The 26,542-nt window shown below is 41.5% G+C and overlaps 1 protein-coding gene across 3 annotated transcripts in view; it reads right to left on the bottom strand.

The window, feature by feature from the left end:
• LOC111229839 (potassium voltage-gated channel subfamily D member 2-like) overlaps window positions 1–24,152 on the bottom strand; it is a 33,184-nt gene extending 9,032 nt beyond the window's left edge. Inside the window, exons 1-2 of one of the 3 annotated variants that reach the window (XM_022756322.1) lie at window positions 23,688–24,152; window positions 22,232–23,349 (exon numbers count right to left, since the gene is read on the bottom strand). In XM_022756322.1, the coding sequence (XP_022612043.1) occupies window positions 22,232–23,343 (1,112 nt within the window). In that variant the 5' untranslated portion in view covers window positions 23,344–23,349; window positions 23,688–24,152. Of the gene's footprint in view, window positions 1–22,231; window positions 23,414–23,687 lie in introns of all 3 variants that reach the window. The other 2 variants (XM_022756321.1, XM_022756323.1) reach the window with 2 other exon arrangements.
• Window positions 24,153–26,542: the final 2,390 nt, after the last annotated feature.

Below are 26,542 nucleotides of genomic sequence, written 5' to 3' on the forward strand. Positions count from 1 at the left end.
TGTGTGTGTGTGTATGTGTGTGTGTGCGTGCGTCTGTGAAAAGACCTTTAATTTGACATCTACTTTAACCAATCCCCCTTTCTAAAAAACAATCTTGTTCCTTGATTGTCTTCCAGAACCCTGTGTCTGAAATCTGACTGCCATCTGGTTAGTGGGAAGCGAGAAAAAAAAAAAAAAAAAAAACATATCTGGATGACTTTACAAACACGTCATTTGTTTATTTTCTCTTCTCAGAGAGAGGGCACGTCTCTCTGAGAGTCAAAATCAAACAGAATGAAATGAAAATCTTTTCAAGTAAAATGAGCCTAAATTGTAAAAGTCAGACCTTTTCTAGTCATTTGAGCTGCTGCGTCTACTGCACACAAATCAACCAACCTGTTGACGTGTGTGGCTGTTGGCAGGAGAAATGCAATACTGAGGTACAAACCTCCCTTAAGTGAGCACAGGCTCAAGTTTCTGATATAATCATAGAGGTCTAAAGTAAGTCCTGCTATCCCACCAACTCACATGCCAGTGGAGAGCATCGCCAACAGCTTAGCAGTGCTGACAATTAGGATCCAAGAAGGATTGTGGCAGATCTTCCAGCTGAGAGGGCTTTGTCAACAGCGTTAAAATCCAATCATCCACTGGCACCTCGGTCATGGTACTTCCAGCTTTCTCTTCCCAAGCTCTACTGTTAAACTAGCTCGCCTCCTGCAGACGTGACTGTAGTAAAGTGCATTGATAAAAGCAAAGGGAAAGACTGATGCTCAAATGGCATCACAGTATTCAATCCCACTGATGTGAGTGATCAAGGTCAAGGTATTCAAATAAAGAAAAATCCTGTGATGAAGAAACCAAAGCTGCCAGGCAGGAGGGTGCCATCCTATTAAATCCGTCATGGTAAAGACATTAAATCACACTTTGATCTACTCTTCTTTGATATTTCAATGAGAAGCAATGGAATGAAACTAATTTGATTAATACATTAAGCGTTTTGACTCGTCAGCTGATTAGAATCAAGATGAATTAAGCACACGGTCCTATCTCATGCACCATCCATCCACCACGTGTTGTTTCATGGTGATAATTACTGAGGGGCCTGCAATCTGATAATCTGAATCTCAAATTAATTTCAATCTCACCTTCTTCGCTGAGATTGGTTTAACTTTGCATCCCACTCAGCATTTGTCTCTTTATTATCTGCAAGCAGGGGAAATCGCCCAGAGACATATCCAGTGGACTCAGTGGTATCTGTTGTGTGCGTTGAGTCAGAGGGAACTTACTATGAGTCGCTCTTTGAGATGCTAAAACAAGACATTCATTCCAAGAAGCACTTTATCGAGAAAAAATGTCAAGGTCAACCATTTTTAGTTTGGCACAGCATTAGCATTTTTTATCATTTCAAAAAGATGAGATTGGTAAATTCCAAACATGCTCTCTGCATCAAGTACCCTCAGCTGGTCTTTGATAATTCTGTGAATGCATGATTTTCTGTTTGACCTTCACCAAACATCCCATCGCACACCAAGCTCACTATCAGCGCTTCCTGAGGTAATTCACTCATCCGGTTTCACAGCTCAATGGCTTCTACAGCAAGCCCTCCAAACCTGTGAGCCCAAAACCTGTCAACTATCCTGAAACTCTGATGCTGTCACTGACTGTACCAATCAAAAGTTGATAATGACACAGAGAGGCATTAAAACTGTGCAGGGACACCAGAACAGTGGCAAGGTCGGGAAGTTTGAGATACTGTATCAGAAGTGGAGATATCTCGGGGTCGAACGTAATGTGAAATGTATAGCCGCTGCAGACGATCAAAGATTGTCAGAGTGGACACAACATTAAAATCTTATCTACGGACTTGACATAGAAGCGATGAGGCCTTTCACTGACCGACCGAGAAAGGCTCCATTTTTACAAGCCATGACAAGGAGCAAATGGAGCAACGCTCCTCGACAATATGGTTCTCTGTACCTTCTCCACAAGGCTGAAAGAACACAATATTCATCTTTGCTGACAGTTAAATAATAGATGTACCACAAAAATGTAATTTTCCTTCTGAACTCCATCATGCTTGTACAACTATGAATTTAGAATCTCCAGAAAATGGATTATACTGGCTTCATGTCATGGAGGGATACTAACATGAGTGACAAGATGATGTAAATTTTCTCAGGTTATATTTGTGAAGACCGCAAGATTTATAGAGTGCTGTGGGAGAGGTCTTGAGGGTGGTTATGTCATATTAAGAGCCCTCATAAAAAATTTAGTTCATAAAAACAAGAAAGGGAAGGCTATATGATCGTTCTTTCCTGTGCCAATAGGCATCATGAATCTGGCCAGCGAGAACGAAAAGAGAAATGCAGCAAACAGAGATTGCTGCATTTACAGATAAACAAGGGTGACGCTTGCTGAATAAAGGAAAACACTCTCTGGTGTACCATATGTTTTTATAATTGATGAACCAAATGTAAATCTGTTTTGTGTTTTGGTCAGCATGTTCAAATATTAAGTACATTCTGTATTTATCCATCTCCATCATAAAACAAAGCAAATACATGTTTTTTATAATGCCAGAGAGAGTGGTGACTTACACCCTGCAGAGAGGAATTTTTCAATTCAGTGGCACAGCTACAGGATGTACCACTGCAATGCAATCCTCAGGGAGGGACACCACAAGGTTTCAGAATCAGAAGCACAATAAGTGAACATGATCTCCAACATGATCCCTAAACACCACGTATCATTCCTGATGTTCTGCACTGCATCTCTGGCTACAGGCCGGGAGCACAACATCCAAAACGCTGCCTCTCCTGGGTTTGGACACCAAAGACTGATGGGATTAAGAGTGTGTGGGCTGATAGCACTCTGCTCTGATGCTATCCCTCAGATATACATCATTATAGAGGGGGGAATCCCACAGGCGCTGGGATTAGCCCACTAGATTTTCACTGCAGGTGATAAGGGAGAGAAGGAGAGGCTGGCACAACTACACAACATAATGGGGAGATGGGAAAGCAGAGATAGCAGGGAGCCAGTGGACCGCACTGCCTGGTGTAATGCGTGTGGTAGGAAAAACAGAGCGCTTGAGTATGAGTAACTGCGAACAATAGCTACAGGGAAGGACAACTTTGAGATAGGTGAAAAACATCGCCAACTCTGTGGCCAACAACGCTCAGACTACATTGTTCTGATTGGATGTTGAAATGCAGTTAAATACAGTGTGGAGCAGATGTGAGAGATCTTTTTCTTTTTTTCCCATGCTCTCCACAATCCAACTGAGATCCCGTCTCTGCAGATTTGTGAAAGGCATAAAGCTGAAGGTTTGCATGTGCAGTTCAAGGAAACAGCCGTGGCATGCATGACTACATGCCAGTCAGTGTTAATACTTTGTAAATGAAGACTTTGTGGTGCAGCAGTGTCAATGTGGCTTTGATCTCGCAGCTGAACGTTCACCCAGGAATCTCAGGAGCTACACACAGCCAATAAAGGCCAATGAAATTCCTCTCATTTAGCTATGCAGACAGAGATAAACCATATAGAATAATCCCCCACGTATAGCCCTGGCAAAGGCACCTCAGCTCTCTCTCTCTCTCACTCACATATCAAACATGTATTCCCTCAGCCCTCCAAATCCCAGCTTAACCCTCACCCCGTGAAACCAGGCGGCTAGTTATCATCGCGGCTTTGACATTAGCATGCACGCCCTCTCTCATTTGGGAGATCTTCTTAAGAGTCAGGGATGATAAAAAGCTTTCCTCTCTACCGCTCTTCCATTCCTGACTTTGACTCACCCTTCCTCTGCCTGGACCTGCCTGCCTCTAACTATGAGCTGGAGATGAAACGCTTCATTCTCTTTCTTTTTCTCCTCCTTTTCTATTATCATGCAGTGCTAGCACAGCCCTGCTTGACATTTTTCTTTTCTTCTGCTCTTCTCCACTCGCTCAGTCTACACCTGCTGACACTTGAGAAACAAATGCTGTCCTATGCAAAAAAGTACTCCCATTTCACTGCTATTATATGCCAAGTCACCTCTCCTCCAGCTCCTCGTCGTCACGATTATGACCAAATTCCTCGTGGCAGTTTCTTTTAATTACTCGATGAATGGCTCTTCTGTATTCATCGAAGTTTTAGGAGGGTTAAGTGTCCATATGGACCCATAAAATACAAACATACAAATGTGAGAATAATACTTTGTGTGTGTCAGAGGGAGGTCTGGATGATGCAAGTCTTCCATCAGGACATGATGAAACCAGTGTAAACTGACTCAAACAGTGCTCAAAGTCTAATTTGTCATTCCATGTTTAGATTGCCCATCCTCCTTACATTACTTCAGAAAGCCAGGGGCTAAAAATATATTCCCATAACGTCAGTATAATACTTTGATAATGCAATTACACTCCTTCGTGGCTGAATGGGGAGGGCAAAGGAACATGAAAGAGGGGTAGGAAGCGCGAAGGGGCGCCAGAGCTATGGATTATGAGAGAACGTGATAATGAAATGAAATCATCAGACACTCAAGCGATTATGCTAATGAACTCATTCCGTATTCATCATAGGTTAATCGGCATGCGGGGGAGAGAGTGGTGGCATTTTTTTGAACACCAAAAGCTTTGATCGAGCAGGCAGCGAATTACCTCACCTCTGCCATGTGACGACCTGAGGTGGGGTTAAAGGTGAAAATGCTAAAATTTAGTGATGAGCAATTACGAAAAAAATTAGAGTAGTAGCCTAATATAAGGAATAGCATTAGTAATGGCCGTGTTAATTGAATTAATTGTATTATTTAAAGATTTGACTATGAAATTCCAGTCTCTGAATTACAAAAAATGCACTTGAAATAGTTGTGACAGATGAAAATCAGCATGGTAGTCCAAACTGCCCTCTAACTGAAACACACTGTATGCTAATGGTCACTTAGTATTGACCAGATGAGATTTCAAAGTGACCCCTGTGACCTTTGCTGTGTGGTCAGGTGATTGAGACGAGCACGAACGTGAAAGGCCTCTCAGATTAGTGCCTCTGTGTTGGAAAGGGGAACTGGTCCAGGAGCCTCATCACACTGACAGCAGATTAGTGCTCCACGGCGCCAGAGCAGACGGTGCAAGATTAACTTTGATGTGCGATTCCACACAGAGCAGCCGCTGGATATCAGTTCCCCCCACCAAATGGCCCCTTAACTCTGAGTTTGCAGCGTGAGCATTCATGAGCTGCAGTATCTGAAAATCTGATTTTTAATGGCAGAGAACAGCGTCGCCAGACTTTGGTCTCAGTGATTTAATCTGAATATTGAAGTTTTATCCAATAGCCCATTAAGGCCTTGGTTTATATATTATTTTCAGTATCGATTAATCTGTTCATTGCTTTTTTGATTAAGGGGAACTCCACCAATTTTACACATGAAGATCAGTTGAGGATCAGCACTACTCAGCTTAAAAAACCAAGTATGAAAATGCAAGTCTAAATCTCTGGAGAAGGTCTACCTTTTTAAATGATAAACAGTTTAAACTATTAAATGTAGATGTCAAGAAATAATTTAAAATGTCATCAGCATTTCCAGACCTGAAGGTACGGTGATGTCCTGACCAACGCCCAGAGGTGATTTAATTATAAAAGAAAAAGAAAAGCAACACTTGTCATCGTCATGACAACTGAACAAACTCCATCTGCTGACGAAGACTGTAAGACAGGACTGAAAGCTGCGAGAGAGCTAGTAAGTGGACCTTATATTGGGATTGTTCAGTCAAACTACTGATTCCAAGGGCGAGAGCGAATTTTAATGATTATCTGACTAATTGTAGAGGCGTAAATCTGCAGACTCTGGACAAAGTTAGGTTACAGCATAAATCCAAAAGGCCAAATATACTGTATCTCTAGAATTTGGAGGAAAGGAAAAAGTCTCAGGATAATAGATGTTGGGGTGAAAGATCAATTTTCTTCGTGTTCAACACCAAAAAACTTCTAGATTCTGTTTGAGTTGCAACTTTAAATTGTCTATATCAGCTTTTTACGCCAAACAGCTGCAGCCCCTCCTTTCCAGGTTTTCTTCTTGTACATACAAAGCTACACACACATTCAGGATAGACATTACCTAGTATGGCATACTGTAAGTAGACACAACTCAATACCGAAATGGTCTCAGATTGTTTGTCATACCACGGAGAGAAGCATTTAAAATTCCTCGGAGAGCGTCTTTGAAACAAACATCAAGGTACAAAATCCAGCCGTTTAAAAAAACACGACTGCAAGTTCAAAGGAACACTTCAAAATCTCACAGTCGAACTGGAGGGAATAGCGAGGTTGGGATGAGACAGAAAGAGTGGTGAAGCGGAAAAATGTACTGAGCGCTCTCTCAGAGAGTGTGGACAGCAGCCAGGCTGGCGACAGCAGTGAGCCTAGATAACAGCGAGTACCAGGAACCAGTGAGAACCTGTGGGGAAGTATTGGGAAGAGCTGCATCTCTTCTAACAGCTGCTGACTGGCCCCTGGGGCAGAGTAGAGCTGCTAGCTGCAGCCATAACCACCATCTCCCCACCTGCACCACACTACTTCATGCGCATGGGGACATCATTACTTTTTCCATTTCACTCCACGAGACTTCTCCTGTCAAATCAAAAAATGACATGAAAAATAATAACTCGGGGCCATGGGCAGAACAACAACAGCAACAACAATACAACCAAAAAGGTCAGTTTGATGATGAAAATTTGTCTTGCATCCACTATGTCTGCTCTCACAGCAGGGGTGGCTGAAGCATGAATTGAACTGACCCTGGGCCAGTGGCAGAAAGCATGTGTACTTAATGACACAACTCCCATTATATAAAACTTCAGCATCTTTGTCACGGCAGAGGACAGGCCTCCTGATGAATAATGATGTTAACACTCGGAAGACAGGCGGAGCTGCTCGGCTTTGGCTCCACCGCAGACAGCACATTCGAATGTACCGTTAACAATCGTGACTGAATGAAGGTTATTCATTTTAATCACACTACAGCACACCCTCCCTTCCACTATCCCAGGGGGTTGCTATATTTAAGCACTTTTTCATTTCTTCTCCTCTTTTTGGTCTTGGCTGATGGCAAGGCAATTGCTTTGTGGGACGTCTGCCCTTGAAGAATCAGACAACAGAAGGAGATATTTATACATACTGTAGATGTGGTGCGAGAGCGAGCTGTATCAAATTCAGCGCCTTCCTCTTTGATTGTGTAGTGTTAACAAATCAAATCTTTTGCCTTTTTTCTGCTTGCTTTTTAGCTTTTATTTCTCTCTTTTTTTTTGTTAATGTTTCCCCTCCAAAACAGAAGTGATGTTGGTTTTGTACCTGTACTCTAAGATTAGCTGTCTGTCCTGGGGGAGAGAGAAAGAGTTGGAATGTTTGTCTCCCATTTCTCCAATTCATTCACCCGCTTTCTAATTGGACTTCTCCATCTGTTGAGGTCTACAAATTGTCTTCTGGGGATGCTACGGCTAAAACATCCTATCAGACACAGAAATACATCAGGGACAGCCTTCTTGGAGCGCTGCCATGCCAGGCACTGAAAGAGTAGTCTGTGTATCTGTGCGTCTGTGTGTCTGCGTGAGTGTGTGTGTGTGGCTGTGTGATGTATAATCAGAAGTCCAGCAGCATACAGCCTGGAGATAAGTAGATATACGCTATACGCTGAACTCTGATATAAAGCTGGCAGGATTGGCTACTTGGAAAATTAATCTATCTACCACACAGCAGATCTGTCGGTTGGCGGGTGACACGCTTTAATACAAGATGACAACGTTGATGGGTGCCTGAAAACACAGTGTCAGTAGTATTGACTGTATATCACATGAATATCTAATAAACGTTTCTCCTCTGCAGTCCCCAAAGACGCTGATGAAGCAGATGAGATCTTTTAAATTTTGAAACGTTTTGGGATTCTCCTCCAATTCTCACTTGGACTTGTTAATGATATGGGAAATTGTGTTCCTCACGTTTGTCGCTCTTTACATCCCATTGACTGGGAGTTGAATACTCAGGATCGAGCAGTGGGACGTGCGACAGTGTATTTGTGGTGATGATTACAGCCCATTAACTTTGATGGATGCCATTTCATAGAAAAGACGATGGGAGTTGGAACAACGGCAGCGCGGCTTGTTTTCTGTCACCAACATGTGTACACAAAATCGCTGGGAAGAGCCCAGAGGAGAATGCTGCAGCAAAGTCCACGCAAAATTGATTTTTGGATCCGAATGAGACCACTTCACCTTTGGAGGTAATTGGATGTCACATTAGAGAGGCCGTTGCTGGATCTGCCCCCCCTGTCCAGAGGACGGCAAGGACCAGAGCATCCAACATCACCACATCTGCGACCAGCAGATACATCAGGAATGTAAATGGGGTGTGTGTCATGTGTGTTTCCTTGCATGTGAAAGTCAGTCTGTGCGTGCAAATAAATGAGACTAAGCTACATCTGAAATTGATTGTTGTTCGGCTGTATTAATGCTAGCTGTTTGGGTGGCTTTCTCCTCTACTCAACTCGCTGGCTTGTCTTTGCCCTCTGGCCTAAATGTGTGGCTCAGTCAAAACGAGACACACTCCATTTGTCTGTGGCCGTTATGTAAAGATAGGGCCATGGATGCCAGAAATCTAACTCTTAAGCTCCTCCACAGGGATTACGGACAATTGGCTGAGGGGAAAAATACAAATAATAATCAACTGTTTACGGTTTTCCCTTAATACCTCGAAAAAAAAAAAAAAAGAAAGAAAATCCCCACATGGAAATGCAATCCGTAAGCAGGCGAGATACTCCTGTGTAGGATGCCTGCAGAGAGACACACAGGCAGGAAATCCCCTAGGTGGGAGCTGAACCCACACTTCAATAATGCCTAGACAAACATATCAATCTACAGTAGCTATCATCTATGCCGCTCTCAATAAAGCTTTTAAATTGTTGCGGTTTTTAAGTCAATGAAATCCAACCAGTAAAGCATCAGAAAGCACTGACAGGATAGGATTAGGATTTGTCATTTTGTTTTTTGTACTTTCAACATTACTATACTTACCTGGAGTGACCTTGCTAGTTGTTAGCCTCACTTACCCCATGGAGTGTGTATTCACTACCTGCATGTGGCCTTTATAAAATACCTAAACTGGGTATATAAAAAAGTGTTTTGGAACTTTTACATTTTCACAACGATGGCTAAAGATTTTACTTAAGTAAACACAGACAAGTATTATCAGCATAATTCTCTGATGTATCCAAAGTAAGGGAATTGATAACGCTTTCAGAGAATTATATCAATATATGTATTATATCACTAGATTTAAATTATTGATGTGTGAGCTGCATTTTAACGTAGCTGGTGGTGTGACACTTATCTTAACATATTTCTTTATATACTGCAGGGTAATTTTATTCTATAACAGTGCAGTTGATCATATGGAAATGTGAATCTCCAAAGTAATTAGGGGCTACACTGTAGCTGTCACATAATTATCCTATGACATGCAGTGTTGTAGATGTATAAAAGCAGCTTAACAGGGCAAAACTCAAGTAAATTACAAGTACTGTGAACCTGTACTTCAGTTCAATACATAGTGTACTGAGCTAAAACCACAAAATCCTGCTCTATGACACCGCCTATAATGTAAACAGAGTTGCAGCAAACTGGTCTGACCTGCCGCAGGTGTCACAGGTGGCACATTAGCAATGGAACAAAGGCATCCTGCATGGGTAGACTGAGTAAAGATCAGCAGGATGACTGAAAATAACAACGAGAAATACAAAGAAACATACTTCACTAACGAGATATCCTTTAACATAAAAATTCAACTTAAAAGTTAATCAGTGTGATGTTACAACAAGAATTTGCAGGTTTGTCCATTTTGAGACTAATCTTACAGGTATTTTAACAGACTGTACTACGGTAGTTAAACCAAACTAACATATCATACGTGCTTGCAATGACAATGCTAACATAGTGATAGTTAGTGGATATTGTCGAACTTACTGTAGCGTGTTAGCATGCTAAAAATTGCTAATTCACACTAAACCAACTGATGATTAACTGATGATGGTGTGAGATTAAAAAAAAAGAAAAGAGTTATTGCAATTAATCCCAATGGGAACATGAATGCCTGTACTGAAGTTCATGGAAATTTATCCAATAGTTGCAGAGACATTTCACTAAAAACACAAATATCATGTGGCTGCTAGATGAGGTACAAAATGTCATAGAAATCTATTTGACGGTTGTTGAGATATTTCATTCTGGACCAAACTTGTGGACTGACTAGTAGTGTGGCATTTCCATCTATAGTGCCATGCCACTGAAGTGGCTAAAACACCTTGAAAAATACTATGGTTTATCTCTGTGGGATAATAAATTATACTGAAATACTGACAACAGACAGACACTGCGATGCGCTGCCTTCCACCTGTCATGTGAGTCCTCTAAATTTACTACGGGTGTGTACAATAAAAGCATCATCACCATTTACCTTTGTGAAGATTTAGCACTCAATTCTTGTTGAGAGTGTGCCAGTGAAATGTTGATTTAACACTGTGGCAATCTTTTAAGACCACAGTAAGTGTGATTGAAATTTTGACCACCTTTTGAATACTTTTCTGATGCACACAAAAAACAGAGAACTAGAAAAACCAAAAAAAAACAAAGAAAACTATTGCAATTTTCACAAACTGGCAGTTACTGGAAGGCTATATGTATTGAAAATGGTTTATATTGTACAGGCTTTATTGTGTACATCAACAATATACATTTGCTCATAATAGCATCTTTACCGTATCTCCTCAGGAATGAGAGATAGCAGATAACAGATATATGTATAATATATGAGCTTGAAAAAATCTATTGCATTTGCATGAGATAAACTGAAATGATCATATGAAGGTGTGTGAAGGCCTGAACTCGACATAAAATACTGGCACTATATGATCTCCACAGTATTTGATAATCAAATACTCTGCCAATAAAACGTCTTTAGAGACTGCATGGAGACAGTTAAAGAAGAAAGAAATATTTCGACTGTGGTGCACACACTGATACACCTGTACATGAGAAATTCGTTTGAGGTGAAAGAGAAAAATACAGCCCTAGAGCACATGCCCTGTTTAGTTTCTGTTTGACCAAATGGCCTACATTAGGTGATATATTTAGCTATTTATAGAAGCTGGGGCAGGCAGGAAACAGCTGCCATGCGTCAGGGTGACAGGCTGACATCCCTCATCTCAGCAGGACCTCCCAGCCAGGCAGACAGGAGGAAGCTCTTTATACCTAAACTGAAATGGGACATAGCCTCTTATCATTCATGCTGCATACAGAAACTAATAATCTATGGAGCCTGTGGCAAAGACTCAACAATGAAACTGGGTTAACAGTGGCTAGTATGGGCAGTTCCATTCAAAGCCACACTTGTGTGCCCTACAGAGATCTGTATTCTGCCTTTACAGCGAACACTGTGCATTTCATTCAAGTGGGATCAGTATTGATCACAAGGAGCTTTTATTGTGGCATCCTGGTGCTGTAAACTGGCAGATTCCTCTGCTCTGACAGAGATGAGATGGTTCATGAACAGTGAAACGGAGCTTTAAGCTGACAAACAGGCTGAATCAATATTCATGACTTTGTCATGAAGCTGCTCACGTTCAGGTATTATGAATGGGCTGTAAACCAAATCTCAATTAAAAGTGTTAGCATCAAATTTTTACGGCTCTCTCTGAAACTGATGACAAGCAATGCCTTCTGTTTGTCTCCGCTACATGAAAGTCTATAATGATTTCAACACTCTCACAGGATACTGGGTAAGACAGTACCTGGTATTAACATTACACACAAGAGTGTCACAGTGAAATGAATGTATGCTCTACAGCATTTAAATGTAGGTACTTTAAAAACTACCGTAACTGTCAAGGTAATGGATTTCTCTCATTTCTCCTCAGTTAATGTTTTGCTGAGAGGCTTAAAAACAGCATAATTCTTTTTTTTTTTAAAACCTTATCTGAGGTGATATCCTATCAGTCTTCAGATGAGGTGTCAGAGAGGCAGAAGTTACATCAGGTCTTTTCTGTTTCATTTTCACAGCAGACTGATGATTGCTGTTAGCTATAATCTCTGAATCTCTGCTGATCACAGATGTTGGATTGTTGGCTGAGGGGCGTTTTTGATAAAGAGACAAATGTCAGGTGGGGGGGGGGGGTTCTCTCACCCTGGCATCATAAAATCTGGCACTGTATCAAGATATTGTGTTTGCTATGCTGTCCCATGCTCCTGAGAGAAATAACTGGTGTAAAGAGCAGTAGACCCCTCCCAAACTCTTCGCAGTGACGGTTGGACTATCATCACCTTCCTCACTAGGTTCTGCTTCTACATCTGTTGCTGCAAAGCTGGATTTCCAGGTCAGGAAGGGACAAAGGCGTCTTCTGGTCTGGGAAGTGGAGTGTAATGAATACTAGTTTGCTGTTTACCTTAGCAACAGTGGCATCTAAAAATAAAAGAACAACTGTTAGTCCCTAAACCAGCACTCATTACATGCCAGCGCGAGGAGTAGTGTGATGTTCAGACCTATGGTTCAGACAGGCAGAGGACATTAAAAATTTTACAGCTAAAACAAACCGCAGCTTCTTCTTTGTATGCTGATTAGTTCAAGAGTAACACAAAAGTAACAAGTGCAAGGCCAGTGACTTGCATATGTGAAACACTATAATTTGTTACAGTGACTTTTTTCATAATGCTAATGTGACTGTGAGGGAATCATTTTATTCCTCTGTTGTTTTAACACTATGTTGAGTTGAAAATTTGTTTTTTTGACCTTACAGTGAAACCCTGACTGTGAATTTCTCTCCAAGGAAAGTTTCAGTGGCCATTATTGAGAAAAGTGTTTGTGCACTGCATTATGTGAAAATGTTGTAATGAATGTGTGATTGGAATAAAATCAAAGGACATGAATTTACACAAGTAATACAGAAAAACCTTCATAATATTGTTAAAACCGTTTCAGAGTAAGAGGGTATTACAATGGTGAGAGTTCAATGCTCAACATTTTAGGAACTACACATGCTTGCTTTCTTGTTCAAATTAAAGAATAAAATATGCCATATACGTCCAAGGCCTCAAGAAGGACACATAGAGAAAGAGTTTGATCTATCAGCAGGACATAATTCGGCTGTGCCCTCCAGAACTGTTATGAATCACTGTTAAAAAATAAATCACTTTTATGATGCGACAACACTACGGTTAAGCTTTGGTTAGGTTTATGCACAGAAATGACTGGTAGGGTTTAATAAATCATTGTGGTTTGGGTTAGAAGGATTATTTTTTAAGGAACTATTCTGGTCATGCTTAAAAAACAACAATGATGATGACAGTCGGTTTCAAACAGGAAATGAACAACAATTCTCCGCATGTCAAAGTCCAATGTTTTGTTGGCTCAACTACACACCCAAACCTCCTCCCTACATGGATTTTGTTCTATAATATTCACCTGACTTCCTCCTTTGCTCCTGTCATAATTACTACGGCTACTAGAGGATTTTACCACTTGAATGTAAACACATGTTGTTTTTGGCCAACTGAAAAGACTGGTACTGTCCTTCTCCTAGAGAGGACAGTCTCAGATAAAAAGATTGATTCCACTGCTGTGCATGTACCATAAACATGAAGCTACATTACAGCCAGAAACTGGTTAGCTTAGCTTAGCATGAAGACTGGAAACAGGGGGAAACAGCTAGCCTAGCTCTATACAAAAGGTAAAATAAAATCTGCCCCACTATCACCTCGGAGGCTTACTAATTAACACAGCAACTCTTGTTTGTTAATCCATATCAAAACTGAAGTGTAAAAATGACCTTGTGGTTTTACAAGGACAACAGGAGCAAATGAAGAAAAGACTTTCACCATTGCTAGAAACAAATAAAAACACAATCAAATGAAGAAACATATTCACCAATTTGACATCACTAAAGTGACACAGAGACAATACAAAAGCAAATACTGCAAGAAATGCTGCAAGTTGTATAGACATTACCAGGAGACACTAAAACTGGATATACAAAACAGTTATTAGTAAAAACTGAGGACTACTGTAGACATATAGCGAAGATATCCAACAATAATAATTGTAATAATGATATAATTTTGAGCTCAGACAAACATTGTTGGTTTATTTTCCAACAACTTGTGTATTTGTGTTTGGTGTATGTCTGTTTGGTGTAAAGTATATTGTCAAAGTGGTGAAGATATTTTCTTCATTTTTTTGTATTGTGCTGTGCAGGAGGGTGGTTTGATGCCTACAGGACTCATACTATAGACATTAAGTTTTGTTTTGAGTATCAATACTTGATACAATAGTTGCTGTTATGTGCATGAACATCGTGATTATGTTGAGTTCATAGAATTCACACAATACAGTTATTTATCATTAAAATGCATTTATATACAGTCTATGGTCAGACATATAATAAGAATAATAAAAAAATGAGTAATGTTGGGAGGTGATATAATTATATTCAGAAGTAGCCTCTTAATGATGAAAATATTCACCTCATAAATCATGACACATGGTCCTCCCCTACATGATATTACATTAACCGCTGTAAAAATCAACAGTGTCAGAATAATAGTGGTAAATCTGGTCCTGGTTCTAACATTTTTGTTGTGTTTGCGAAACTGTGGAGGTATCAATAGACACATAGTAATAAGAGTAACAGTAATAATAGGAATCAATGCTTAGCATATTAGGCTAAATCCTAAATCGTGTACATTTCTTTATAGAACACATTTACTGTTATCCTGGCATGATAATTGCATGGATCTAATGCTTAAAACAGCGTAAATTAGAAGACTAAACTAAAGAGAATCCACTTAGAATACTGTTGTACATTTCAACAAAGTGATGAGGAGGCATTATGTGTGTCTGCATACCAATCTCCATGACCAGACAAGCCATTTTCATCTGTATGTTAATGCTGACTATGTAAATAAGCCCTGCGACACTAGAGGAGGAGATAGCTGTTGGGCTTTGGTTTATCATTTGCACACTACAATATCTGATCCACTGATCCCATGACATACGTTTTACATCCAATATCTTTACACTGTACAGTCGCAAGTAAGGAAAACCTTTGGAATTATCTGAATTGATGCAGAAATCCGTCTTAAAATATAATCATATCCACTTCTAAATTACAATTATGAACAAACACAATCTATTTTAACTAATTATACACAAATAATTGTGTTGTTCTACCATTCATACATTCACAGTAAAGGCTGGAAAAAGCATGTGAACCCATGTGCTAATTGGTGTCAGGAGTTATCAAACCTGGAGTCCAATCAATGAAACAAGATTGGAGATGCAGGTTAGAGCTAGTTTGACTTATAGAAAAAAAACACTTAAACATTTTGAGATGGCTGTTCACAAGAAACATCTGCTGATGTGAACCATGCCTTGCAAAAAAGAGATCTCAGAAGAGTTAGGATCGAGGAATTGTTGATTACAAAAGTCTCAAAGAGTTTAAATACTCATCAGTCCACAGTCAAACAAACTGTTTATAAATGGAGATGATCTAGTTATGTGGCTACTCTCCACAGAAGTGGGTGCCAAGGTAAGATGACTCCAAAAGCAAAACGCAGAATGATCAGTAACGTAAAAGCAAAGATCCATAGAGTACAAGCTAATGGCTTAAAGGAATCATTGGGGCTGGTTGACATCTCTGTTCATGAGTCTATCATAGGCAAATCATGGTGCATGGTGTCCTGACATTGACAACATGGAAAAAGCTGCTTCTCTGCAAAGAAAACATCACTATGCCAAGTTCAGTGGAGGCAGCATCATGATTTGGGACCTTGCTGCCTCTGGGACTGGACAGCTCGCTGTCATCGAGGGGAAAATTAATTCCCAAATTTATCGAGGGACCTTACAGGATAATGTCAGGGTGGCTGTCCACCTGCTGAATTCAGTGTAAGGTGGGTGATACAACAGGACAATGACTGTAAACATCAAAGTCAATGGCCTAGTCAGACCCCGGACCTTAATCCAATAGAGGTGATGTGGAATGACCTGAAAAGAGCCGTTCACACCAGATGTCCTAAGAATATGTCTGAGCTGAAGCAGCTCTATAAGGAAGAATGGTCCAAACTTCCCCATGAATGTTATTGTTAGAGATTCAATCAGTTATTAAATCCAAGGGTTCACTTGGTTTTCTAAAAGCAATGTGAATGGTTGTGCTCAGTAAAGACATGAAATTTTATAATTGTTTGTGTCATTATCTTAAAAACATTGTGTTTGTCTATACTTGTGGCTTAGATGAAGATCAGATCACATTTATACAGAAATCTATTTTATTCCAAAGCTTCACATACTTTTTCTTGCCACTGTATCAGCTTTCAAGATGGGACACAGTCACATAATAGGCAAAATTTCCTCATTTCAATCGTTCACTCAGTCTGGGTCAGGGTTTCTTGGCTGTTAGATTGGATGGAAGTGGAGTCAGGTAGAGCAAATGCTTTCTAACAACAATGAAATCGGGGTGATGTGTTTTCTCACATATCTCCTTATTTCTTAATGCAGTGATGCTGCATTCATTCAGAGTAACTTTAATCTTGTTCTGGAAAATTACATTAATCTTTGATGTTGCTCGCAATACAAAGAAGATGAAAATGCTGAGCAGTGGAAAAAACACTGATGCCATATTTTATGTGCTCACACTACGCTGCCCAGGCGCAAGTGCAGAACATGCTAGTCTATTTCCCTGCTTAATGCAGCACATTCAAAGTGAATTAATGAACCCCCCCACCCCCCACATAGAATGAGTGTTATTGGTGCTGCCTCGAAGACAGGTTGTCAAAGAAATCGAATCAAATGGAAGGACAGCCATTTTGTCCTTGTCGTATAGATTATTTATCAATCTGACCATCCGCAGTGACGCATGCCTGCTTTTAGAGTCAGTTCACACACACTGTATCCTCACATCAACCTACCAGCTGGACATAATCTGTTTTTCAGCTCAGGTTGACGAAACAGTTGACTGATGTTTTCCTTTTTGACATTGTATCATTGTGTATCATATATATACACACACACACACACACACACACATATATATATTATACATATATGTGTGTGTGTATATACATACACACACATGCATATATGTATATATATATACACATATATATACATATATATACACACATATATATACATATATACACACACACACACACATATATATGTATTTATACATATATACACATACATACAATGTCAAAAAGAAAACATAATTTTCAGTTTTCACTTACTTTAATATATATAGGCCTATATATTACAGTAAATGATAGTGTGTATATATATTAATGTTTACGTATGTATACATATATACACCATCATTAAAATACAGTGCAAACAAAGTCTTTAAAGTTTCTACATAATTAAATTCATACGTAATAAATCTGTAATATATGAATTCCTATAAAATGTTAATCAATCATTCAACTCACACCTCCACAGCACCCTTTTAAATCTCAAACTGCCAGTGGTAACTTGTTTCAGTGATCAAAACAAAGAGAGTAAAGAAAATGTAGGGGCTTGCTTATTTTCAATTCAGCAGAAAAAAAAAAGAGGATCTTTGTTTTTTTTCATAGATTCTGTCTTTCACAATGATCTTAATCTTTCCTGAAGAAGGCTGCCTGCTCCCGCCCCTCACTCTCACGCCTCCATTTCGCAGTCATTTGCATGGACAGAAAGGAGCTCACACAGAACACATTTCAGTGCCAGGTTCTTCTCATTAAGTCACCTGTCACTTCAGGACCATTATACCAGCCTCATATTAGCATCACCTCTCCTCCCCAATAAAGCACCTGGAGGCGCACTGTGAGCCTACAGGCTAATGGCAGCCTACACATCTCACATCAGCCACTTCTGCTTTACACAGTAATACATCACATTGCTCATAATGGATTGCTGATTTTCATAATGTGCATAACATACACAATGCCAAGTGGTGTAATGTATTCTACTGAACACAAAAATTACACCCATTGCAATACATAATCAAAGACGCCGAATGTTCTCGCTGACTGTCGTGCTCAATTGAAAGAAAAAAGAGTGAAAATCCTCTGCATGGTAACTTATCCGACCACATGAATGCTATATCATTAAGAATGCATTCGTTATCTCTTGGGCACAGATACAGTAAAGGGCCCTCAAGATTGTTCCTGTACATTTCAATTACATTTGACATGCAGTGAAGGGTTTGGACTTCAAAAAGCTTTGCTCTGCACCACATCGAACCATGAAGTTAATGCTTTGCATTGTAGGCTTTGATTGCCATGGGGCCATGGTGTCAAAACTGGCAAGCATGATAATGGTGATACTTCTGGTGGTTTATGGCCCCTACGGTGACCCTGGTGTCTGTTAACCTTGCCTCCTCTGACTTATAAATCCTATCCTGAGAGGTTTATAGGGCTCACTTGTCAAGCCTTACCAGTCGTATTTGGTGGGTGGAGCTGTAACACACACAAACGACATGGTGATAAATTCTGCATCTGTTGAGTGACTACAGCGTGCAGCCATGTTTGTTGTACTGTAGGATAATCCACACAGTAAATGTCACAACAAATCAGTAATTAGAATGATCATTCTTCTCAGCATTATTAAGGCAGTAGCTGAGAGAAGGATGTTGACATGAGGACTGGGAGTTAAGTGTGTGATTGAAAAGAACATGTTTGTGTCGGAAGCTGAGGCCTGTTATGTCTATCAAAGGTAATGTCTGTGTCCAGGGGAATGTGGGTGCCTCTATGCCAGACTAAACCTTGTCCTCCTCTCTCCCTTTCCCTTGTGGGTTGCGCTTGACTTCCACTGTTTTCACAGCTGCTCTCAGTAGTGCACTCCATTACACCTTAAATCACTTAAAAGATCTGAAGCACCAAAAACTCCCTCTGCAGCTAATTCACCCTGACTGTGTGGATCATCTAGAGAAAATAAGAGCAAGCAAACACTGCACCGTCTGATTCCAGTCTAATAAAGTGCAGTGCTATCTTTATATTGCAATCTATTGCGGCCTTAAATGGACAATATTAAATCAAGTCACAAAATTATATTCTAAGACCTGTGCAGTTTTCAAAGATATTGGTAAACACAATACCACAGATATGAATCTCCCAGTTCTTGAAGACCTGGGCAGAAGCATTCTCACAGAGGCAGATTCCACTTTGTAGGGTGTCCGAAAGCAGCCACAGAGATTAGGCTCAATAAATAAGGAGGGATAAGTGGGTCTTGTCCTGTGTTTGGTGCCACAGAGCAGTAGACACACAGAGGCGTGACACACAGCTGCACAGTGCTATTGATTCTCCACTGGTCTCCAGGCACCCTTCCCTTTCATTCAGGCTGCCTGCCAAGTTCCTCTGAACAGGAGCCTCTGCTCTCCCAATGTCTGCACGTCTGCTTAAGCACAATCAATGGGCCATCAGCAGGGGAGAGAACGCACGCCACTGTCTTTACTTCCACAGGGTGTGAGTCAGGGAAATTGAAAATATATGTAGTGGAAAGGCATCATGATACCATGCGGGCATAAAGCATCATTGACTATCAGAATGAAATCAAATGCTTTCAAAAGCTTCAAATAGAGGTTCCAGCCAGTAGCACCACCGCCAGTCTTTAAAGAGCTTATTTGCCGCCAAATGAAAAGACTATCCCATTCATATAAATAAGTGTTTGTTAGACGTCGATCAATTTTTCTGCATGCCGAGCTCTGAAACAAACCATCAGAATACCTCATTTCCCCTGATCAGATAAGGATTTGAAGGTTACTGGATGAGAGTACAACAGATATTTTCCTCACTCCAGCGTATTCGGTAGACAATGACAACCACAATTCAATTGAATTCTACAGGGGTTGCACGAGATGTGTTTTTTAAAAGCACACCTTCAGACAATGATGAATCATGAGAAGGAGCCGACTTTGTCTTTCAGTGATGGGTATTCAGCCTCTCCACCGGTGGTCCACTATGCAGCATTCTGCACCACTGCAAGGCTTCAGTTCAGGTTGCAAATCTGTCAGCCGGGCTGTCATGGTTCACAATGGAGTGACAGAAACGTCCCCATTACCAAGGACATTTCAGCTTTGTCCTGACACGACAGAACATCTTTTTCAAATCCATCTTAAGCAACACAAAGGGGATTCCTAGCTGAATGCAGCAACATCTTTGTTGCTCCCCAAAGATAAATAATGCACCCTCTTACACAACTCATCGTTCATCTGTGCTTTGAATCTGATAGCATGGCCAATGCAGCATTACATTTGAGGTGGCAGCTTCAATCATCGGATCATGCATATCACTAATTATGCTCTCATTGGTCATTTCAAGGGTGAGTGGTGGTTTGACTGGTATTGAGTGAGTGCGGGGGGAAGCTTTGTATGCCATTAAGAAGACAGAAAATCCACTAACTCACCACAGCATGAGAGCAGATAGAAAGAGGTTGGCGTAGTGACAGATAGTTTAAATAATAAACAAGAATAATAATAACATATTGTGCCTGCAGATCTGAAGCATAAGCAGGTGCAGAGTGGCTGCATCAATGCAGATATGAGGCCAGACAAAAACAAGAAGGATCGATATCAAAAAGTCAAACACACAATTCAGCATCTTTGCATTATGTATACCTGTATAAGTGGAATAACTAATAATACTGAATAAATAATACTGAAAAGTGCACGTTTAAACTTTATATTCATAGAATTATGCCTGACACATCTCCAGCATATACTTAGAGCTGTATACACACACACACACACACACACACACACACACACACACACACACACCTACAGACACACAGGCAAGAACGGACACACAAGAGTACACACAGTCAGTGGCAATTTGTTTTGCAATGTTTGATCTGTGATGTTGGGACTTCTAAATTAAAAGACAACATTATTTCAACAGGACCTCATTTCTGTGTCATCAGCGAAGAGGAGGGCGTGAGGACTAACACTGGCTGAGTGGCTGTGCTCAACCTCACACATGCAGCAGAGAGTAAAGAAGCAACCAGGATATTTTTACACACACATTAGGAACGGTCTGATTATTATTTTTCCACTGTATAACTTGAAATCGCGCTTCAGGCAGCCAAACGCCGCATTCATTTTATTCACTTGAACAGATAAAAACCAAATGGCAGCTACAGTCGGCTCATTCACACAACTTTTCAGCACCTTGGAAAGCGCACCGCCCCAGAATGCCGAGCCGGAGTGAATAATGGTAATAATAACAATAGTAATAATAACCCACGCCCAGCGGCTGAGCGGTTGAGTGCGCTCATCAATACAAATTAATTTGATGTAATCGTCTTAAGCGCGTTTAATTATTTTATGCTACATCAGCACATAGTACAACTGATGTTGCTCACGAGCATGAAATTAGCGTTCAAATATTTACTGTACCTCGTTGAAAGGAAGAGAGAGGAGCTGAGAGAGAATGAATGAGAGACAAGAGGGGAGGCGGTGTAGGGGGAGAAATGCTGTCTGTGTGTGCGCGCGCGCGCGCGCGCGCGCGTGTGTGTAGCCTTAACATTTTGTAAACTACTTTACCTTTAATTGATTGAATTAAACAGCACTTGTGCCTCAGTTTGGCCTATAAATCCGTTATGCAGGGTATTGGCCAGTTATGAGCCTTTCTTTCTTTGCTCCATGAGAGCTCTCCTGTAATGTGGATTTTTTTTTTAAAAAACCCTTCACCGTCTGTTGATTGGCCAGAATGTTTGTGCTCATTGTGCTAACCTTTAAAAAAGAGCTCATCCAACAAAGGCCCATGGAAACAAGCAGGGACGAGGCCTAACCTTCGGATAAGGGCTGTTTGTGAAGTGCAGGCTCATTGATAGGCAGTGAATGGCGCACAGAAGCCCCTATAAAGCAGACCGTTCCTACCCTCTGATTGGACAAGCAGCGCTCGAGGCAGTTAATATGCCCAATAAATGCACACCTGTGGCCGCTCCACAATCACTTCAAACAATAACCGAAAATTTGTGCTAATTAGGTTCTGTGTCTCTTAGCAAGCTAATTTTACTCGTCCGTAATTAGAAAAATTTAAAATAGTTCATTACTACATGTTGTTATGTTGATTGAGCAACTAAAGACATCTTTTGTACCGTGTTTTGCTAAAAATGTGAGTGTTTCGTGGAGGTAATAAGGCAGCTGAGACTGTGACTTATGGCATAATGAAGAGCATATAGGATTTTATGGACTACAGCCACCTACCCCAGTGTTGTCATGGTGACAATGGTGTACCAAAACGCTGCGGGAATACTGGTGAACTTGCTGGCTGTGGAGCCTTTTTCTGCATAAAACATGACCGTTGCAAAGATAATGATGGCCATGGTGAGGGAGAATAGTAGGAAGCCCAGCTCGGAGGCGCAGCTCTTCAAGGTGTAGCCCAGGATGCGCAGCCCCGCAGAGTGCCGGGAGAACTTGAAAATCCGAAAGACCCGGAAGACTCGCAGCGTGACGAAAGCGCCGCTCACCTGGTCATTGTCAGTCATGACCAGGCCGATGTAGTAAGGCATGATGGCGACCACGTCAATGACGCTCATCACACTTTTCATGAACTTGTACCGGCTGGGAGCTGCGATTAAACGGAGGAGATACTCAACAGTGAATATCATGACACACGCAGTGTCTAAACAAAAGAAAGCCAGTGCGTAACGGTCTCCACAGGAAACCTCCTTTGACCTGTTGGGCAGAGTCCCACACGGAACCGTCTCCACCACATTGGCCATCACTGATATGGCAATGAAGAAGCCTGTAACATAGTAGAAGACCAGAGCTAAGGTGCTGGTGTGAGGGTTTTCAAAAGCCCGCCACAGGTACTCCCGGTATGTCAGGTTCACCGGCGTGACGTCATTGTTCATGTCCATCTCCTCGTCGTCTTGAAGCCTCTCTGCATTTTCGCGCCTCCGGTCTTTGTACTCCTCGTAACAGCAGTCCCCAATGATCTCAGGGATTATACCAAAGAAAGCGAGCTCCTCGTCGTACGCAGATATGCACTCTTGGCGCGGATAGTGTAGTTTCCCCGTGCGGTAAAAATTGAGTATATGTCTAAAGATATCAGGGTCACGGTCGAAAAAGTACTCGTTTGTCTCCTCGTGGAAAAAGAAGTCTCTCTCCGTGCTCCCCAGCAAAGTGTCCGGGTACCGCTCCAAAGTGTTTCGCCACGTCTGAAACTTGGTCCCGCTCACGTTGAGGATGATGAGTCCGTCCTGGGCTTTCCTCTTGTCTTGGGGAGGGATGGGCATCGGGGTGCTCGCCACGGGCATCCATCCTATGGCTGCCGCACGGGCGAAGGGGAGCCATGCCGCTACACCTGCTGCCATGCTGACCTGTAGTGTTTAAAACGACCCTGCTCCGGTTATCACAGTGCTATGGCTCAGAGATAAATTGCATCTGCAGGAAGAACAGCAGATAGAGACACTGATGGTTAGGCTCCTGAAGCATCTAGGCTTAACAGAATGTGATAAGAAAACACACAGACCCATTTACTTATACTGATACTGCGCATAGCACTGGTGTGTATCACTCTCCAGCCTTATCCACAGTGTAACTGTTCAGTTATGGAAGCCTACTTTGCGGCAGAATATGAATTGGATTTCGAAAACGTCACCCATGAACAAGCAGGGCATTTTTTTTCAATGAAAATCCAAGTAAAAGAAAAACCCACCTTAGGGAAGGTTGCTCTTTAAACTGCATCCACGGGGAGTTTAATAAAATACCTATCCTCGGATGAGAATACTTGCGATTCCGCCACCCATCTATCTGTCACTGCAGCCAGACGATAGAGGAAAACGGCACAATAACGTCGCATCAACAAGTTAAACAATTCAAGCGACAGTTTCTCAGCAGAGAGCGGTCATTCGTCCGAGCGCGACCTTTCCCTCTTTTTTTGTCTCTTCTCGCCGTCCGCAAGGCAACGGCGCTCAGTTGCATGCGTTTTTCCCTCTCGTTGCAGCTACTCCTCAATAAACTCCTGTTCCTCTCGTCGACTGCAAGACCACCCTCCCTCCCCCCTCCTCCTTTTCACCACCAAGCCCCGACTGTGGAGAGAGGAGAGAAAATCATATGCAGAGAGCGAGAGAGAGAGAGAGAGAGAGAGAGAGAGGGAGAGAGGAGTGGTCCTATCTGCACCCAGAAATTCCTCTGCTGCTTCTCTGTGGGGGGAACTAATCAATGCGTAATGGTAGTCTAAGTAGGCGGCATCTCCAAAGCCTCAAGTTAACGTTCGTGTGTGTGTTTGTGTGTCTCTGTGTGATTGCACACCATGAACCATCACAATTCGACTTACCCGAACTGTGTTTTACCTCGAACGTAACGTCGTTAATATGATGGACTGCCCTGAATGAAGTGGCTTGTTTTCTGCGCAGGTCGTAATGTATTTGGGCTTTTTCTATAAAGCACAAAGTCCTTTGAAGTTTCCCTATTGTCTCTATAGTACTCTATAAAAGAGAATAAACATATAACAAGTGTGATAGCACTCAGTCTGGGGAGTGAAGAGTGATGTCTTTGTTTGTTAAAACTCTTACAGAACACCCTGCGCATGGTTTCTTGGTAAAAAAAAATCCATTGACGGCAATCTTTAGTCTTCTTTGTTTGGTGTTGTTTTCTGGAGAGAAATAAATCTACGGATTTCAGATCTGCAGCAAATTGTGATCGATATTTTTTTTGGAATTGGAATCAGTATGTGATGCTGTTGAACGGAGTTACACGGCTTAAAAGGTCAACATCATTGGGCTACACCGCTCTACTGACATTTTCCCAAAATAACCATAATCAATGAAATGTCTCTTGTGTTCCATAACACAACACTGGCATCTCCGATGGGAGTTGAGGCAGCTGTGTCCACTGTGAAGCATGTGTTGCAGCGTGGACCATATTTGGCTTCGGATCCACGTATTAGGACCGAGAGAGCGCGTTCCCGCTGAGTCTCGAACAGATTCAGACTCGCGTTTTAACCGTTTTTGTGTTTCAGCACCGCGGACAGCACCCGAGCTTTCAACATCTCTGCATACGTCAGTTTCTTGTGCCTCTGCGCGCGTGCAGGTTACAGCTTTTCCCTGGCATGTTATTGTACGCTGCAGTCAGTCAGCTGTGGAGCTTCTCCAGCTTCAGCTAAGTCACGCTTAAGTACATACAGCTGCTGAGCTTCTAGAAAATGGATGGTCCCTCTGACCATTAACCCAGACTCCCAGCTTCAACCGAGATGAGGTGCAGACTCATTCCCTTTGGAAAATGTACTGCAGCTGTTAGGCTTATCCAAAGTACTGTAATTTGCAACAAGTGAGTAGGAAGCTGCTCCGTGTCTTCCTCAAGGACAGTTTGACAGTATAAGTGGCTGCTGATGGACACATTAGATGTTGCACCAGTCAGACATTTGGCCTTTTACCTTCCAGATCTTTAGCCACACTACACTCACACCAAGCCTCTGGTCCCCTCTGGCACAATGCCGGGTTTTTGTAGGATGAATGCACAGGACTGTCCCATTAGTGTATGCTGACCATGTCAGAGCACACTTAGTGTTCAGTCCGAGCAGTCAGGCCCAGGGGCTATGTATTCATCAGGGCATTTAAATATTCCAGCGGTTGCCAAATGGCACCAAACACAGGCATCTGAGCTGAGCGGGATGCCAGACTAGCTGCAAGCTTGTCAGAGCACAGATAGCCACAGTGATTTAATTTAAAAGGTAGGGAAAGTGGTTATTTAGCATCCACATATCCTGTAATTTAAGCAAAGCAAAGCAATTTGGTAAAATGTTCTGAATTTCTGGTATTTTTAACAAAACATGGTAATGTTTGCTTTGTAAAATGAGTATGAGTGTGTGACAGAGTGAAAATAAAGGGTTTTTCATCTATCATTGCTCATATATCCATTTGCCTTTGCTTTGTGAATTCTCTAAACACAGTTTTATCCTCTACTGTTTTTCAAAAGACCAGTATGGATTGGTCACTTTGGTCTGTGGCGTGTGGGTGCTGACATACTTTATGAACATGATCTATTTCAACAAGTTCCAAGGTCATTTCAGATGATTGGTGTTGACACAGAGCTGTGCAGATGATTTAATTACATCGTCTGTGTGTTTATGGATTTACTCTTTGGATCAAGTAATTAGCACGTGTCCTTAACAAGGTTGAACCGCTCATCCTTGGTTTTGCGCGGACATCAGTTCTAAGATGAAAATCACTGAGTTGGATGTAAAATAAATGCATGAGTCTTAGTTTTCAGTGGCTTCCAGTAATAATACATAATCAGGCTCTAGTCCCGTCCAGCCAGATAGTGCTTGCTGACATTTTGAACTTGTACGACTGAAATGACGCTGAAGCCTCTGGGATTAGGTTGTGCAACAGGATATATTTGGTAAACATGTCCTTAAGTGTGCTCAGTGTTGTAACGCAAAGGCACAGACCCAAAACCAACACACATATACACAAACACACACACACTGTCTGTCTGATAAACCTTGAGACATTTGTGTAGGTTCTCTCTCCCTCTCTCACACACACACACACACACACACACACACAA

The sequence above is a fragment of the Seriola dumerili genome, unplaced genomic scaffold, assembly GCF_002260705.1.
Source record: "Seriola dumerili isolate Sdu_G_001 unplaced genomic scaffold, Sdu_1.0 BDQW01000242.1, whole genome shotgun sequence".
Lineage (NCBI taxonomy): Eukaryota > Metazoa > Chordata > Actinopteri > Carangiformes > Carangidae > Seriola > Seriola dumerili.